The sequence below is a fragment of the Zingiber officinale genome, chromosome 9B (assembly GCF_018446385.1).
Source record: "Zingiber officinale cultivar Zhangliang chromosome 9B, Zo_v1.1, whole genome shotgun sequence".
NCBI classification, from domain to species: domain Eukaryota; kingdom Viridiplantae; phylum Streptophyta; class Magnoliopsida; order Zingiberales; family Zingiberaceae; genus Zingiber; species Zingiber officinale.
The window spans coordinates 110,072,019-110,091,609 of record NC_056003.1 but is presented as its reverse complement, the minus strand read 5'-3'; the positions used below and the strand labels follow the sequence as shown (position 1 = coordinate 110,091,609).

Sequence of the window (19,591 nt, the reverse complement as noted above, 5' to 3'; positions counted from 1 at the left end):
ACATCCCAATTAAATTAGTTCTAATGAAGACAAGGTACTTAGGATCAGTTTCTCAATCAACTGATCCAGTGTGTTAGTCAACTAAAACTCCTTAAATAAATAAAAATATATTTTTCTTATAGACTTATGGATTCTGTATATTGTTCCATACATATGTGAGAATTGAATTTGATCAGTTTTGTTAATGGTTTGTCAGTTTTGTACTGACATTATTATTTTCAGTTCTAGATACCACGGACAACATACATGATAACAAGTCGCAATATATGACACATGAGCTTTGGGAGTATATCAAGGCGCTTGATTATGATCTGATTCATGGAGTCTGATGGCTTATTGGTCTGCTCGATCAGTTGTTCTGGAAACTAGAACGAGAAGAGTTTCCAATCTTGGACGAACATAGAAGATGGGCTCTGGTTCGGTCACTACTGGGACATCTTAGAGATATAGCACACCAACTAATGGATCATTCTGAAGGGCACATCTCATATTCAGAGATGTGCAAGGATTTACTCCATTTAGCATGAGATCTTGAAGAATCGGAAGAGAATACATATCTCGCAGATATGGATTCTAAAGAATCTGAGGAGAATCTAGAAATGGATCCTGAAGAATCTAAGGAGGATTCAGAAGAAGATCCTAAAGAATTATAGGAGGATCCAGAAGAGTGTGTGGAGAATCCAGACATAGATCCGAATATGGATCTGATAGATAATTTTGAGGATGATCTTGCCTTCATCGTGTCCGTAATGAACGGGATAGTACTGTCCACTGTACTAGTATTTTTTCTAATGGGAGTGGTGCTAACTTATCTTGTAAAGTAGAGTTCAATTATTATTACTATCACTATATATGGACAATATTAAGCTCATATTAATAAAATCATGTAATAGAAACTGTTGTTCTATACTAACAATGCTATTTTAATAAAATGTTATGTTATGCGTTAACGAACTTAAAAAAAATAATGTTATGTGTTAACAGTCTTGATAGAATGATTAGTTCATTTAATGATACGTTCATTACATGATTAGTTCATTTGATGGGATACGTGTAATATAATTGATCAATATTTATTATATTAGAACACACAAATGATGAGTGGAAACATAATTATTGCTTTATTTTGTAAATCAATTCTAATTTACATTGAGTCAATAATTAATTATATGCATATGAATTACACTGAAATAATAAATTATTTATTTATTTATTATAAAGTATGGCAACTAAGAATATCATAGCTGAACTTAATAAGGGAGAGAAATTATTGTTGGGACCTTGACGTCCGCTAGAGGGGGGGTGAATAGCGTCTCATCCAAAACGTCACTTCCTACAATGGTTAGTACGCACAGTGAAATACAAAAATAAATACTAACAATAGAAAGCAAACCTAACACGTTGATTTAACATGGTTCAGAGATAAAGCTCCTACTCCATGGTTATCCGTAAGGTGGACGATCCCGATCCGTCGGTGGATGATTCCTCGGAGAACTTTCAACTAGCTCACGTAGCTCCTTATGGGTGGAGAAACCTCGCCAAAACCTCGTACAAACACGCTAGATCACTTGGGCACTTAGAGACTCTAATTAGAGTTAAGCACCACTAATTTCGTCAACCTTGGTCAAGCACCCCGAGCTTTATTAAATAGAGATCTGGAGGAAAACACCTACTGTTTTCCTCGCCACCAGTCGACTGGTCATAAGTGAAATTCGACCGCTACAAGCTAATGGTCGACTACCAGTCGACTGATGAAAACATCAGTCGACTGCTACAGTAATGCTATAGCGAAACTCTAATCCTAGGATTTAACCCCCGAGTACATTCACTCAACACTCGTCCTCATCCGACCAACCTAGACCTAGCCTTCTAGCCTCCTCCATCAGCCTTGCGTCCCTCGGATGCCTCCCCATCCTTCACGTCTTACCTTCTGGAGCTTCTATCAGCCTTGTCATTGTTGTCGGATCTTCCTTTGCCAAAAGGTTGCGCCTCTGGGACTTCATCCATTGCCAAGTCACACTTGGACTTACGTTGCCAAGACTACATGCTTGGATTTACACTGCCAAGACTCATCCTTGGACTTTCCTCCTTTGCTAAGATCACACTTGGACTTTCCTTGTTATACTTATATCCTACATACTCACAATGCATATCAAATACAACAATAAATCTAATTTAAACCTTTGCCCAAACATCAAAATCTAGGGCACCTTGATTGCTTCAACAATTATATGGGAATAACTACAAAATCTGACACCTCAAGATACAATATATTCTTGAGGAACAAGAAGATCTAGAGGTTGTAGATTAATTCATGGAAGAACCTATTGATGGTTCTACAGCACAGCATAGATGTGATCTTGATGCCTATAAGACATAGAAAAAAAAGGACTTCATTGCTAAGGGAATATTGATTAGTTCAATGGTGGATGACCTGATATTTGAGTATGAGTCATTACCATCGGCTCATGTTGTCTGGGTAGCCCTTAGAGAGAAGTATAGTGAAATAAGTCTGAGTAAGTTTCGTCAACTGACAATTAAGTTTGACAGCTATAAAAAATGCTTGAATGTTACCATGACCCAACATCTGAGAGAAATAGCCAATACAATTCGAGAGCTTAAGACTGTTGGTCATGAGTTGACTAATGAACAATAAGTTCAAGAAATAATTCGTTCCCTTCCTGATTCTTAGGAAACAATAAAACAGAACCTTACACATAGTGAAAGTATCAAGACTTTAACTGATGTCTCATGTCATGTTGAGCTGGAGGCGGAGAGAATAGAATCTATAAGGATTTCTGGCTAAGCTTTTGTACCTGAAGGTTCTAATTCCAAGAATTATAAAAGATAGTTTAAGAGAGGAAAGGGAAATCGAAAAGAAGCTGGTGCTGCTGCTAGACAAGACCAAATCAAGAAGAAGGGAAAGAAATATGGATAAAAACCTAAGAGCAAGCTAACTTTCTACAACTATGACAAGAAGGGTCATTTTGCTCGGGATTGTACTGAGCCAAAAAAGGTAGATTAGAATTGATTTACAAAATCAAGCTAACTTTCATTACATTTATTGATAACTTCACATGTTTTGGTCATGTGTATTTTTAATTTCTCATAAATCTGAAGCATTAGATTGCTTTAATCGTTACTTGAACGAAATTGAGAATCAATTGGAATGTAATGTTAAAACCTTGCGCACTGACCGTGGAGGTGAATATTTGTCTGATCAGTTCAAGACAATGTGTAATAATAAAAGGATCATTAGACAACTAGCTATCCCTAGAACTCCACAGCAAAATTGGGTTACTGAAAGAAAAAATTGAACTCTTCTAAATATGGTTAGATCTATGATGGCTCAAGTTAATTTACTAATTTCTTATTGGGAAGATGCATTATTAGCTCCAACCTATATACTTAATTGAGTGCCTTTTAAATCTATTCCATCCACTCCATATGAACATTGGATAGGCAGAAAATCAATTTGAGTAATCTGAGACCCCGGGGGCCAGCTGCTTACGTTCATGATAAGATTCATAAATATTAAAAATTAGGATCCAGAGTTAAGAAGTGTATCTTTATAAGATATTCTAAGACTTCTAAGAGTTATGTCTTCATTGGTGAGTAATAAGATGGAATCATCTCTGAAATAGAGCTAAGAGATGTTATTTTTCTCAAAACTAAGTTCCTAATAAGAGGTGAAATTGATAAAACAATTTCTCTATTTATGATAGAGGAGGAGGATAATATTCCTTTATCAACAAATTAGGTATCACGAGCGATCCCTGAATCTAGTCAACATAGTGAGAGTGATTTGCCGATGAATGCTAACCTACAAAAAAATAGTTGTCAGATTATTCCTCGGAGAAGGTTTAATATTGAGAATGAGGTATTGATGATTCTCGTAGTTGACGATGAGGAACCTCGAATGGTTAAGGAACCTTTGAGATACTTAGTGAGAGAATAATGGAAAATTGCAATAGATAAGGAGATGGAATTTATGAGAAAGAACCAAGTTTGAGATTTAGTCGATCTTCCTCTAGGCTGAAGGATTATTGGGAATAAGTGGATTCTCAAAATCAAGAGAAAAGCAAATAGATCGATTAATTGATACAAAGCTCATTTAGTTGCAAAAGGATATATCCAAATGGAGGGTATTGATTTTAAAGAGACATTCTCTCCAGTTGTGAAGTTTGTGTCAATATGTGCCATCCTAGCTATAGTAGCACATTTTGACATGAAGTTACATTAGATAGAAGTAAAAATGGCTTTCCTTAATAGTAATTTTGATGAAAAAATCTATATGACACAGCCAGAAGGTTACATTGCTAAAGGCCAAGATAATAGAGTATGTAAACTTAAGAAATTTATATATGGTTAAAGCAAGTGTCGAGATAATAGAACATAAGATTTAATGAAGTCATTTTATCTTATGGTTTTGAAATGATTAATGAGGATCATTGTGTTTACCTAAGAAAGAAAAAAAGAATGTAATCTTATCACTATATATTGATGATATGCTAATAGCTGGAAGTGATATAAAGTGTGTGATAAAAGTCAAATTATGGCTTTCATCATAATTTGACATAATAGATATGGGAGAAGTTAAGTACATCTCAGGAGTGAAGATTATTAGAGATCGACCAAAAAAGCTTTTGGATTTGTCTCAAAAGGCTTATATCACTAAGATACTACAACATTTCAATATGTCAGATTGCAACATTGAACAAACACCTACAGCGAAAGGGACTATTCTGAGCAAAAGTATATATTCCAAGACTCCTGAAGAAATAATCGAAATGAAAAAAAAACATGTGCTAGTGCTATTGACAGTTTAATGTACACTATGTTGTGTACTCATCCTGATATAAGCTATGTTGTTGGTTTAGTTAGTTATTTCCAGTCAAACTTAGGATCAAGACACTAGAAAGCGGTGAAGAGGATATTTAGATATCTCAAAGGGACAATGGATTATTATCTCTATTTCTAAGGATCAAATATAAGCTTGAGTGGTTACACAAATGCAGATTGGGCGAGGGACCTTGACAGAAAATCCCTATTTAGCTATACCTTCTTGCTAAATGGTGGCGTCTGTCGGTGCAGTGGGGTCGGCAAGAGGGGAGTGAATTGTATGTAAAAATAAAAATTAACCTTTCTCGATCTTCCAACTTGGATTAGTAGCACAATTATAACAAAAGAAATTAAACAACTAAAAATAGAAGAGGCTAAGAAATTAACTTGGTTACAACCTAGATGGTTGTTAATCCAATACAGTGAAGAGCACTAGTAGATATCCTTTATTGCAGGCGGAGAAGCCTCTTACAGACGTTAACAGCTCAAGAAATAGACTAGGAAAGAATACAAGAGTTGTAATTACAGTTGTTGTTACTTTCCTAGGTCCAAGAGTCTCTTTATAACCCATGGAAAATCTTATCTGAGGCTGGAAAACGCCTTCAATGGGGTGGAAGGTGCCTCTAGCATGACAAAGCTTATAACCGAAGATAAAGTCTTATCTTCGGCTAATGGCTACTGTTTGCCCAGTCTAAGGCGCCTTTAATGGGCTGAAGGTGCCTTCCATAAAGGCGCCAAAGCACGAACCCATTTTCCGGCCTTCTCCTCGAGCAGTCTTCCTTCTCGGCTTCTCATCCCTTGAACTTTCACGCACACCCTTCTTGTCCATCGGTATACTCTTTCATAGCATCTCGTCCTTCGGATGCACCGAGCCCGTCGACTCCCTTCGTATGTCATTTTTCTCGCTAGCCGCATCTTTCATTCGACTTATATGTTCCTAAGCTCCTGCACACTTAGGCACAAGGATTAAACACAACAGTACCTAACTGAACTTGGTTGATCACATCAAAGCTATCCCCGAGCTATCCCGAGGTACTTACAGAGTTATCTCATAGAATAACAAGAAATAGGCTTGTGTAGCGCTATCAACAATGGAAGCTGAGCATATGGCTTGTGCAACAGCTGTGCAAGAGGCTGTCTAGTTAAGAAGGTTCCTAAAGCATCTAAAAATTGTTGAGGACAGTGAGAGTTTTATTACAGTGTACTATGGCAGTTAAGCTGCTATAGCTTTTTCTAAAGATTCCAAATATCACAGCAAAGACGAGCATATAAAAATTAAGTATAATTTTATAAGGAATATTATTGACAAAAAAAAGATAGTTCTTAAATGCATCCCTACACGTAATATGCTTGCATATCCTTTTACTGAGTCATTGACTAAAGAGTCATTTGAATGACATGTAAAGTCTTTGGGACTTCAAAAAATATAATATATTGTAAAGACAATTATATATATAAAAATATCATGATCTATTTAGTGTATATGTCTTTGTTACATTTGAATAAAGTCTTGATAAGTATGTTGGCAAGTTGAAATTGATCCATTCACATAGACAATCATATCTATTTATTAAGTATAAATAAAGGTAAGACCGTTACTTATGGGACAACTTATGTAAATATGAATAAAGACATATCCATAAGTTAAGGTAGTCTTGATAATTGTGTCAAGATAAGATTATATATGTAATGATTAGAGTAAATGAACTCATCATTTACTGAAGCAAGAGGTTGCCTAGTTAAGAAGGTTCCTAAATCATCTGAAGATCACTGAGGACAATGGGAATCCTGCTACAGTGTACTGTGACAATTAAGTTATTATAGTTTTTTCTAAATATCCCAAATATCACAGTAAAGGTAATCATATAGAAATTAAATATAATTTTGTATGAGATATTGTTGACAAGAAAAAGATAGTTCTTGAGTACATCCCTACACATAATACTTACATATCCTTTTACTAAATCATTGACTAAATGAATTCACCACTTACTCAATCTGTTTAAAGTCATATTCGAATTCGTATGTTGAATTTAGGATTAGATATTAGATATGTCTAGATCGAAATATGTACGATGTTAAATTTTTGAGAAAAACATGTGCTTCTTTTAGTAAAGAAAATAACATCGTAGCGAGTTATTTATACCACATATGCTATGACAACAATAAGGGTAGTAAGAGAATGGATCCCTATTTCTCTATTATGTGAGACCCTTGAGATTATAAGTTAATCTCAAACTTACCCTAAGTGACTATTTAGTATTGGGGTTGCAAGGTTGCAAACATAGTCCCACATTGAAAACACATGGGAAAGATTATAAGTTTATAAGAGAAAAGATATCTCCATTAACATGAGGCCTTTTGGGTAGAACCCAAGAGCAAAACCATGAGGGTTTAGACCCAAAGTGAACAATATTATACCATTGTGGAGATATCTAAATTCTTTTTGATCCTACATTTAGGTGTCTACTTGAAGTTATGATCAGTGTCTGCTACTTTAGCATGTTTCGTATTGACTATGAGTGATTCAGTCTATGGAGCATAACTATGAAAGTGACTGATTAAAATGAATAGATTCTAGCTAAAAAGGAAGATTAAGATTGATTTGCATCTTTGACATTTATTCATTGGTAGCAATTATATTTTTGTTCAATACGTAAAATGTAATTGTGAATAATTGTATTGATTGAAGATATTGAACATGCTCTTGACATAATACTCATTATGAGGGATCAAAGATATTCATAATTATATAAATAATTTAATCTAGGGTACATGCAAGATATTAATATCTCAAATTTATTCTATAGAACAGCTAAGTTATTTGTAACAACTTTCTTAGCAATAATTGCTCATTGTGCTTACTGTCACACAAACCATATTTCCTGAAGTATAAATTAAATGTCCTTACATGGTCTTTGTGACTATTGTCTTTCTTCTTCATGATCTATGGTTTTTGTGACTATCGGTCTTTATTCTTCATGATCTTTATGATCATTCTCTTTTATGGTTTAACTTAGATGAGTGGGAGATGTTGGCGTTACTTGCTAGAAATAGTGCTTGCTGAACTCCGCCACTAAAAAATTATTACTGCGGCAATAACGTAAGGCGATTATTGCCAATAACTGCACGTTGTAATAGTTACAATGTCCAAGTTGTAAAAGAAGCAGAAGATAGAAAGAAGAATGAACGAGAGAGTAAGTTTCAATTCGGGATTTGGTTTGTGAAGTTCAAAGGGCTTTTCGGTTTCATCCGTGATCGTTCTTCTGACAACCATTTATTCTTCGACATCTTCCCCAATCATCTTCTCTGAGCATCACTGCGAGTTATTCGTTTTGTATGAATCTTTTCTTATGAAATAACACTAGAAATGTAATAGCACTTCGCCCTCAAACCTCTAAGAATTGGCACCTTCAAACCTTTTTGAAATCACCTTTTAAAGGTTGTTGCTCAAGCTGATGTTTGCTTATCATTCAACTAATCTAATGAATTTGACCATTAAAATCTACATAATATCTCTTTTTTTGACTTGTTTGACCATATCAATCGATTGATTTCTCATATCAGTTGATTGATATTCCAAATCAGTCAAGTTGATTTGCTTTTGGATCAAATCGATTCAACTAGTTTTCCTAAGCAGTTGAATCAATTTGCTTCTGCTTACTTCTGGATCAAATCGATTGAATTGATTTTTCCAATCAGTTGAATTGATTTGCTTTTATTTGCTTCTCATTAAATCGACTCAATTGGTTTTCCCAACCAGTTGAATCAATTTGCTTCTATATCATTATCAATCGATTTATTTTCTCACCTAGTTGAATCAATCTGAGATTCCAATCCAAATAGTTGCTTTCTTGAATATCAGTCAACTGATACTTCTATATCAATCGACTGATCTCTGAATTTGGTCATTCTAATGATCAAATTCGTCTAAACTTCTTTACCACCCTTGTATCCAACCCAACAATCGATTCTAACTTTCATCTCTGGCCAAGAATCTAGTCCTCAACCTTCTTGGACTTTTCTTGTCTTGCATTTGACCTTACGATCTATAAGGATTTTCTCTTGCCTAGTATCCGGTTGACTTTAACTTACTAGGACTTTCTTTTCTCAGCATTTGGTTCATTATGACTTGTTGAGACTTTCGTCATCACTAAGTGTCTGGTTCTCTATAACCCATCTGGAGTTTCCATCTTCTCCCAAGTATCTAGTCTTCCATAATCCACTTGGATTTTCCTTCTCGTGTTAACTCCTTGTTAAGTTTCCAATCACCAAGTGTCTGATCAATTTTGACTCACTTAAACTTTTCGTCTCAACTAATTAATATATTGATCAAATATCAAAATTCAACGTGAGTCAACTTAATTTTGATCAATTTGGTCAACCTTAACGATGAGTTGATTGCACCAACAGTAAAATCAATCAATTAGGCAGTTGACATTTGAAGTTTTTTACTAGAAGTTGAAAGAAGACTACTAATATGATAGAAGAAGATAAGTGTTGTCAATTGGCTTATGTGATTGAGCAGTTTAGTTGATTGAGAACAAGAGCAATTGACTAAAGTATTAGTTGTCATGCAGAGCAGACAACTGAAAGCAGATGGAATCGATTAATAGAATTATTGTTGGCCAAAAAGTTGAAGTGATCATAAAATTAAAAAATAACAAGTTCCTAGTATAGAACTTGAAGACTATAAATCAGGACACAAAGAGGAGTTTGTGGTAGCAAGGGAATATAAACGAAATGAAGTTAAAGCAAATGTAGAAGTGTTGGGAAGAGTTCTAAGCTTATATTACTTCCTTCTGGTATATCTTATTCTTTTACTTACAATTGTTTTTTTTCTTATTACTATTACGAACAAGAAAATTATAAAAGATTTCTCTGCTTTTGAAAAGTTATAGAGGGATTCAAAGGATGGCTCATCTGAGTTATAAGCAATAGATTAAGAATCAATAGTTCTTGAATCATATAAAATATTAGCAATTGTCATCTCATCTTATTGTCCATTCATATTTATGTTGTGCAACTAACAATAACATTAAGGACGGAACTGGACATTTTATCAAGGAAGAACGATGAAGTCAATTAGGTACTAAACCCCTCTTCTAACAAAAATTAAAAGGGGAAAGAGTTAAATGGAGAGGCGATTTTAGCTATCTACTATTCACCTCCCTCTCTAGTATTCCCATTTGATCTCCTAAGCTTCAATTGAGCAAATGATTGTTACAAGTTTCTTATGCTGAATTTTGCTAACAAGGTCATAACTCGATTGCTTGATCTACCCTATCTAAGTTGTGAAACTCGCAATTACCAAGTCTTGATGACAATTCCCAATGATATGAAGATTAAAAAATGACCAAAACCAAAAGCATACATCCAATGAGAAAAGTTTAGCAAAGACAAATTGCATTTTAAAACTCTTGCCTACAATATTTTTTTTAAATTTTTTTGATTCTTTTAAATTAAAATGTATGTGGCGCCAACTCATAGTTTGACAATTCTATGCATAAATGATAAATTGTGAGTTAAATTCTCTCATTAATTGGGATATGGACCTTAACAACAAGATAAGATTATAATATCACTCCTAAGTCAAATCAATCTGTATCATATTTCTTCTTTAAAAATTAGTTAGATTGGACAACAAGCTAATTGGGGCCCACTTCCTTTTCACATTTTGTGGCCCATTTAATCCAGCCCATGATAGGACAGCTCCCACGTGTAAGAACCGCAGCCGGTCTAATTATGGAAATGGGCCAGCCGGTTTAATAAACCGGCTCGACGTGGGCAATTTTGGACGTCTTGGTTCATGTGGCGTTCCACGTATTAATAAAATAATATATTTCCTTGCCTATGGCCGGCAAATAAATTTGATATCTACCTTGTTTTTTTTTACTTATTTTCTAATCATAAAATAATAAAAATAAGATGGAGGATTCTAGAGACGATATAAATTTAATTTTGTTGACTTTTGTTTGCATTATTTTTTTAAAAAATAAAATGAATTTTTTTAATTCAACTTGAAGTCTTAAAGTCAAACAATAAATTTTAAAACTTAATAAGATATATTTATAAATTTTAGTTATATATTATTATTTTTATAATCAAGTGTTTAGGTTTTGTTCAGTTAACGAGAAAGAGACCGTCTTCCCCTTAATTTATCAATAATTTATGTACCTTCATTCTGATTAAATTCAAATTGTAATTCTCTTATTTATTCTCTTAAACGTGAAAGTTAAAGGGTAACTTGAGCGAAGTCTGGAAAATAGTCTCGACTAGTATAATTAATTTAATATCTTATTATTTTATTAAAAATCTATAATCTTAACTAACTAATTGCGATGAAATTTAAGATAAAATTATATTAATATTTTTTTTTTCTATTCATACTAAAAAAAAATTTTACAGTCTATTAGTAATTTTCAGAAACGCATGATAATTCAAGACTCAGTGTGTTATTGAGAATTTTCTAAACTATGGTGTATTATTAAAAAATTTTCTTATTAATCAATCAGGGATCTAAAGTTCGAGACTCAACTGTGATATATTATTGAGAATATTTTTTATTAATCAATTAAAAATTTAAAATCTCTTTAATCCTATGTCTTAAGATAGATAACATTGTAAATAGAGAATCTTCTATAAATACCAATAACATTAAAAAAGTGTACTTTTCTACTTGATATATTACATTATTTTTTATAAGGGTGAGTTTATTACATTAATTTGTTGTGAGCATGCGTGTCTTCATTTAGTGTCGTAATTTGACATTTCTTGGTACTCCAGATAAACAGAAAAATATTTTCTAAATTTTTTAAATATTTAAGACTCGAGTCTATTTTGATGAATTAATAAATTAATTTTTTTAATGGACACGATAAATTATGAGTACTTTTTAATTTATCATGATAAATAATAAAAAGCTTTCACAAAATTAAATTAATCACTCTAAAATTAATAGTGGATATCCCGTACCAATTAAAAAAATACGTATTTAATTAAGTTTTTTTTCTTTACATGCTTATTAATCATTAGACACCATCGATAAACTAAACTAAAATAAAATATGAGGAAGAAAAAAATGGCAAGGGAAGGTTATCTAGTGGCATGTGCCATATATATGCATATATTATTTTTTAAGAATTAGTTTCTCTGCAAATTCTAATTTGACAATGTTGGTAAAAAAATAAATGGCTTCATTAAAATTAATTTTCTCAACAAAAATATACAATGATAATTAAAGAGGAAATGGGATAACATTATTAATTAATTAATTGCATACAACTACTTTATTCATATATTTTCATTCCTGACTTTCAGGATATAATAAGTCTATAAAGCCGATAAAAATTTCCTAATGAATTATTTCAGTTTCTTTATTTACTTGCTACGAGGGACAGCCATAGAGGTTATTAAGATGATGGATTTCACTTGTAGAATATATTCTCATTTGCGGATGTTTTTTTTTTCTTATCCATGATGTTTCTCCAAAACTTCATAAATCGATGAAGCAAATAGCACCGATAAAGCAATTTGTAGATCTTGGCATTTTCCACGTTGCTTTAATCTTGTTTTGAGACAAAATTTATGAGCTAAATTAAATAAAATCATATTAAAATAGAGGTATATAAAGGACCTTACTTTGTTTCTGTGTTTTAAAACAAAATTAATGTGAAGTGATAAAAGATTTAAGATGAAGGAAGAATGCATGCAAAAAAAGTGGCATGAGCTGCCCAAATTATGTCGCAATTAATGTCATTGCATTAACTAATTGGACCAAGTTTGCATCCATTAGACATCGTCTCTAGATTTATATGTATGTCAAACATGTTTATCCAAAGCGGTTAAGATTTATTTATTAATAGCATAAGAGGAGATGTATCTAGGGAGTTAAAGGAGCTAAATCGAGTGAAGTTGTTTTATATTTCAACTTGATTTTAAATTATTTAAATTTATTTATTTAATTGACCTTATATGTATTGAATAAAAGTAAATAAATATTTATCAAATTCAAAGTTAAATTTGTTCATGAATATTAAATTTAATTACGGTCCTAGATGAATAAGAGAAAGTGATTGAAGTCATTTTTGCAAAATACTTTACTTTACTTGCATTTTGTTTCTATCTCCAGCGTCGACAAATCTATCCCAAAGATCTTCACATTTACCGTTTGCGTTGAGAAATAGATACACAACTCGGCGCCTCGAACTTTAAGCTCCTTTTCGAGGATAAATAAACAGTCATTGAATGAAGTTTGACTCCTGTGCGTTGACTTTTGCTCAGGCGAGCGGTCTCGGTAGCTTCGTTCTGGATCCGTCAGCAGGAGGCAATAACTCATCCCCCCATTGAAGCTGGTCAAAGGCCGCAGTAAAACCAGAGACGACCAGTTCGCGTTCAATCTCTTCTACTACTACTACTACTACTACCCGGAGGCCGGAGACCATTATTTAATTCGCACCAGAGAAACAGGATTGGATCAAGCTGCTGACTTTTTGGGTCTCATCATGGTCAACGCCTGCTTCCCTTTCTTCCTTCCCCAGTCTTTATATCGACCCCTTGACAAGCTTGCAAACATCACTCTTGGACGCTTGTCCTCTCTTTTTCTTCTTCTTCTTCGTCTTCTTCGAACTGAAACAGAGTGGACCTTGTTCTACAGAGTCCTCTGTTCTGAACATGGGAAGGCCACCGTGCTGTGACAAGGAGGGTGTCAAGAAGGGGCCGTGGACTCCAGAAGAAGACATAATCTTGGTCTCCTACATCCAAGAACATGGCCCTGGTAATTGGAGAGCTGTTCCCACAAATACTGGTTAGTTTTTGTTGTTTTATCTTTTGTTTGTTTGTTTTTTTCTGTTCTTGAATTTGAGGGTTTTTTTTTAAAAAAAAAATTTGCAGGGCTTTTGAGATGCAGCAAAAGTTGCAGGCTCCGGTGGTCAAATTACCTCCGGCCGGGGATCAAGCGGGGAAGCTTCACGGATCAGGAGGAGAGGCTCATCGTCCACCTGCAAGCGCTGCTCGGAAACAGATGGGCGGCGATCGCTTCGTATCTGCCGGCGAGAACGGACAACGACATCAAGAACCACTGGAACACGCACCTGAAGAAGAAGCTGGGGAATCAGGCAGCAAATGTCCCCGAGAACGGTAGCCGGGCCAGCTGCCGGTCGGTGGCGAAGGGGCGGTGGGAGAAGTGCCTGCAGACGGACGTCGGCATGGCGAAGCGGGCGCTCAGCGAGGCCCTGGCGGTGGAGAGGCCTCCTGCCGCCACCAGCTACGCCTCCAGCACCGAGAACATCTCTCGGCTCCTGCAGTCGTGGCTTAATCCCGGCCTGTGCGCCGCCGCCGCAGCCGCCTCCAGGGGGTCGGGGACGAGCGAGTCGGCGTCGAGCCAGGCAAGTGTCAGTACGTCGACGGTGGTGTGTCCGAACGAGGACTCCTCTCCGCCGTCGCCGCCTCTGATGTCGTATCTGGAGTCGTGGTTGCTGGACGAGGACGAGAGGCAGGACGTGTTCCTGGAGGACATGGCTGCTGTTAGTGACACGTGTAATTTTCTCTGATTAATGGTTGATTTTCTAGGCGATGGAAGGAAAAAATGGCTAAGTTTTTGATCTTCTGATCGTAATACGAATCGATTGAAAGAGACTGATCGATACGTAGACGATCAAAAAGAAGTGTAAAATTATGTTTTTTTTTTTTTTTCTGTTCTGCAGGGAGAACAAGATATGATTTCTCGTGTATTATTGATTATAATGTCGTCTATTTAATTTGTGGTCAGACTGTTTGTCTTTTTTTAAAAAAAAAAAAAATTTAATGGTTTTTTTCTTTTTCTTTTTGATAATTAAATAAGTTAAATATATATATGAGCGACCCAAGCATATAAGACAAGGTATACCATCAATATTTAACCAAATAAAAGTTTAGTTACGTTTGTTTAAAATGATTTTTTTTAAATGCAAATTTGAAGTTAATTTGTAGTTTGCCAAGAATAAAGAACGAGTTTAAACATGTGTGAAGTACTTTTATATGACCTAGTCATCCTTCTAGTAGTGATACATTACCATTTCTATAATAAATATAATAAAAATAAGTATTTCTTAATCTAGTTTATGAAATCAAATAAACATGCAATAATTATCATTACATTTGGTTAATAGACCCTAAACCCTATGTAAATATGTTATCCAAATCATTTAGTTTTACATGCCTAACATGCTCCACTCATATAGCTTAATTAAATCAGTAGTTTCAATCGGCTTGTCCAGCCTCCCAATCCAACATAGCTCATACACTCAATTGACCACACTCTAATCGTGCACCCCTAACTGATCTAATCGACTTGTTCAACTCAACTAGTCTAATTGATCTACCAAATTCAATCAACTCATATCTATGATTATTTAGGTTGTGTCCTATTCAACTCGATTGACCTAATTGGCTAGCCATCAGTTGTGTGGTTATCACATGAAAAGCAATCATCATCGACAAGATTGCTCAAACCGCCAGTAGGCTGTGATTATAAGGCCCTCCGGGTGAGTTGGGCGCTAATGAACTACCGGTTGCATGGTATCTCGGGCGCTCGATCGGCTATTCAAGCATGCCCTGGACTGGACCATCTTTTATCATGATCCAATCTAACTAGATTGACCAGGGCTTAGACTTGTTGACTCGACTAGCAAGACTGGCCCACTAATTAGGCCAATTAATCAATCCCTTGACCCACCTAGTCTTCCCTCCCTTACATTGTCTATAGCTATCATAGTACATGTGAAATTAATTAAGACCCTTCAGCAACTCCACATGGTCAGTTCTTGCCATAAATTCCTCTTCTAGATGAACAGCTAATTACCCAAGAATGAATATGTATTGCAGTCATTAATTTCCAACATTAATGAATCCAAATTGATTAACATTTCTGGTGCATGCATTCATTCCCTAGCTAGCAAGAAGAAGCAAAACTAGATCCTGCAACCTAAGCTTCTGTCTCATGGCCATGAACGAGGGAATTAGCAGGAAACGAGCTGTTAAGCTCTTGAATACTCCACGTGAGAGTTAATATGACTGTTGCTTCGCTGTCGTCGAATGTTCGCCTATGATCGAACTTACAGTTCATTCACAATCGTGATGTGTTTTGGAAAGCCAGAAACTTGATATAAATAGGGAAGATCTGGTGAGCAAATGTGAAGGAAGTCATTAATAATAGTCCAGCATTACATTAATTACGAGCTTTAATTTGTTCCCAAGTCTTCATAGCCTTTCGAATCCAAGTAGCAACAAGGAAGGCATTAGTTAAGTGATCAATGATGCCATGGATAGAAAAGGAAGGTGTAGATAGAGCTCGACTATCTCCGATGTATCTTTGGTGGGCACGGATGAAACAAATTAGACATTCATGTAGAGCTCAACTATCGCTGTTGGGATCATTAGTTGTATCAATCAACACCTACTTTGTTAAGCAATTTGCAATTTGACATAAGACCATAAAATATCATAAGTTGGTATAGCCGAGTTGGTATTCAGATGATCGAGTTATTTCATTGAATAAAAAACATTTTATGTGGGATTCATTCTCTTGAAGATTAAATACCCTCTCACTTAGAAGGTCGTTCATATGTAATTTACCTTTCTTCGTCTCGTTGTGGGGCAGACGACGAGAGATACTCGGAGTGAGTAAAATTACCATTTGCTTTCCAAAATATCATAGTTTCCTTTGCTTTAACAAAGTTCCATTTCTACCAAGTGTGACATGCAAATCAAAGCACAAGTGAAACCCACCCCACCTTCACACATGTTCCAATATATATGAATTAATGGAGTACTTGTTCGTGAACGTATCCTAAATTGATCTTCCGCATGAATCTTAAAATCAGTGTATACCCGAGTAGTTGATCGTAGAATTTGATTTAGAATTTTAGGACTAATGGAGTGAAAAATATAATTGACTAAAATGGTTAAATATATTGAAAAATTCTAAAATATATGAGCTTCTTCTCTAAATCTTAAAAATGAGCCCTGAGTTAAAGCTTAGGGAGGCTAACACCTACCTCCGCCCTTGCTTAAAACATTGTTTTGCATGTATAGCCCCAAAGTGCTAAGAGATTATAGTATAGATTAGGGGTGTAAATGAATAGAATCAAGCTCAATAATGTGAAAATATTGATATTTGAGTTCAAACTCAAAAAATATATATAATTTTTGAATTCAATTTAAAGCTAAAAACCTAAATAATTTTGTCTCGAGCTTGATTTGAAATAAAATTTGAGCTCGAGTTCAGTTCAAATTGTTCGAACATTAATTCAAGTAGAATCAAACTATAATTCAAAAATACTTAATTTGTGTTTGGTTAGAATTATTTGATTCTAATCTAAGTATATTTAAATTAAAATTATGTAAAAATAATCAGAGTTGAATTTGAGTTCGGATCATAAGCGACTCGTGAACAATAGGACAAAATATTATGTATTCACATTCAGTTCAAAAAAAATTATCGAACGTGTTCAAACTCAACTCATATTCGATAATTTTAAATATGAATCAAATAATTGTTGAACTAGCTCGAAAACACACAAACATGTTCCATTTGTTTGCACTCTAGTATAGATTTACCAAATTATGTTATAGATATTACTAAGTGTTGGTGCAATCGACCTCTAAGATTTTTATGTTTAACAATATGTTTAATGGAGCTTGGTCAAGGTTGACATAGTCAAGTGAGAAATCTAGTCAGGTCAAGATTCACTAGATGACTAGCAAGTAGTGAGTAGTCTACCGAGTGACTAGCAAGTCCAAGCAGGTTAAGGTGACCTAATACTTGGTAAAAGGAAAATCTTAGGGGGAGGTAACCGTAAGTCTTGAAGGAGTGAACTCCAAGTAAAAGTCCTAGTGGGTAAAGGTAGGTCTTAGTGAGTGAAGCTAGGTGGTAAAAATCCTAGTGAGTGAAACTAAACTCTAGTGATTGAAGCTAGGTGGTGAAAGTCCTGGTGAGTGAAGCTAGGTCCTAGCGAGTGAAGCTATGTGGTGAAAGTCCTGGTAAGTGAAGCTAGACAATGGAAAATCCTTGAGGGAGGTAACCTTAGGTAATGAGAATCCTTGGAGCAGTGAACTCCAAGCACATGTGACAGAATGGTTTCCAGTCGATCGCGCACGGTCGACCGGAACAGCAGATTTTGATAAACCTAAGTATAATTTTACCAATACTATTTTACATTACTGTTGTTTGTGGTTATGTTAATTTAGTATTGTAGAAAAAGTCTTACTGGATCAGGTGATGAAACACTAGCAGAGAAATTTCAAACAGGTCTGGAAGACTAGATGTCTGGCAGGTGAGTTGAGGTAAACTGGTGGAGGTAATAAAGTGAGGTCGTGTCTCATTAGGGACAAACCTTATACACTGATTCAATTGAAGAGACCAAAGGAGGTTTCTAAGTTAAAATTAAGACAGTCATTACTGTCTCATTCATGCATACTATATTTATACTAATCTTACTCTGCAGATTTATGTTCTAACTCTATTTTGCAAAGTAATTATTATATATGTTAGTAACATTATTTTGCAGAAAATGAGGTTCCATCGACGAAACAAATGTGTTCAGTCTATAGATCGATGAAATATTAGAACAATGAAATTTGAATTAGAGCATAAAAGGAAAAAGTTGCTCAGTCGACAAATAAAGTCTGATCAGTCGACAGAACAACGTGATTTCAGGGATTGGGCGGATTAGATATAAGCAAACAGGGAAAGCAAGGTTCAGTCAACTAAAAGACCTTGTTCCATCGAGAAAAAGTGAGATTTTCACGATCGAATGGATCGGATCACCGCAAATAAGGAAGGAATAGAGAATCCATCGATAGATAGAAGGATCAGTCGATTGATAGTTTCAGTTGATGGAACCTTTTATTAGTTGATGAAACGAGACCTATAAAAGAAGCCTTCGAGCTCTGAGCCATGCATAACTCCTGCTTTTCAATTTTCTGGTGTGCTCATTCTCTACTCATGCAAGCTGCAACTACTACGACGCTGAGAGGTTTATGACAAACTATGTTTCTTCTTATATTCATTGTTGTCGATATATTTGTTTTACTTGCACATTGTATTCATATTTATAATATCACTTTATTATTTAGTGGATTGTCCAATAAAAATGATTGTCGATCGCGGGTCTTAGAGTAGGAGTCGTCAAAGGCTCTGAACCAAGTAAAAAATAGACTTGTCTTTTGTCTTTCTTGTTTCACTTTATTCCGTTGCATACTATAAGTTTTTACGAAAGAAAAGAAAAGTTTTTAAAGCTATGAGATTCACCCCCCCTCGTTCTCTTATGATCCAACACTAAGTTGTATTTTATATGCACTTGACTTATAGTATAAGTGTTACTAAGTAGTATAGTATGCCAGGTATTATCAATTTTCCACATGAGCTAGTGGAGTCAAGAGTCATGTTGAGCTGTAAGTCAAAGTCAACCAAGTCAAACCTACTTGCGCCATAATCAAACCTAGTTAAGGGTGAGCCTGGGGTAGGTTGGGTCTACTCAACCAGCCGAGCCCAAGAGACTCAAAAGTCAGACCCAGGCAGGACAAATCAACTCTCAAACCCATGTTGGCCACGCCTGACCTCTACAACTCTGCTGCGCTAGACCTCTCTAGCTTCACTACACTAGACCTCTATAGCTCTACTACGCCAAACCTCTCCAGCTTTGCTATACAAGACCTCTACAACTCTATAATGCTAGACCCCTCCAGATCGATTACGTCCAACCCCTTC

The 19,591-nt window shown here is 35.1% G+C and overlaps 1 protein-coding gene across 1 annotated transcript; it reads left to right on the top strand.

The window, feature by feature from the left end:
* The first annotated feature begins 13,279 nt into the window (after positions 1–13,279).
* LOC122024161 (myb-related protein 306-like) lies at positions 13,280–14,413 on the top strand. Its single transcript, XM_042582717.1, has 2 exons — positions 13,280–13,648; positions 13,735–14,413. The coding sequence occupies exons 1-2, from the start codon at positions 13,516–13,518 to the stop codon at positions 14,391–14,393; spliced, it is 792 nt and encodes a 263-aa protein (XP_042438651.1). The 5' UTR covers positions 13,280–13,515; the 3' UTR covers positions 14,394–14,413.
* Positions 14,414–19,591: the final 5,178 nt, after the last annotated feature.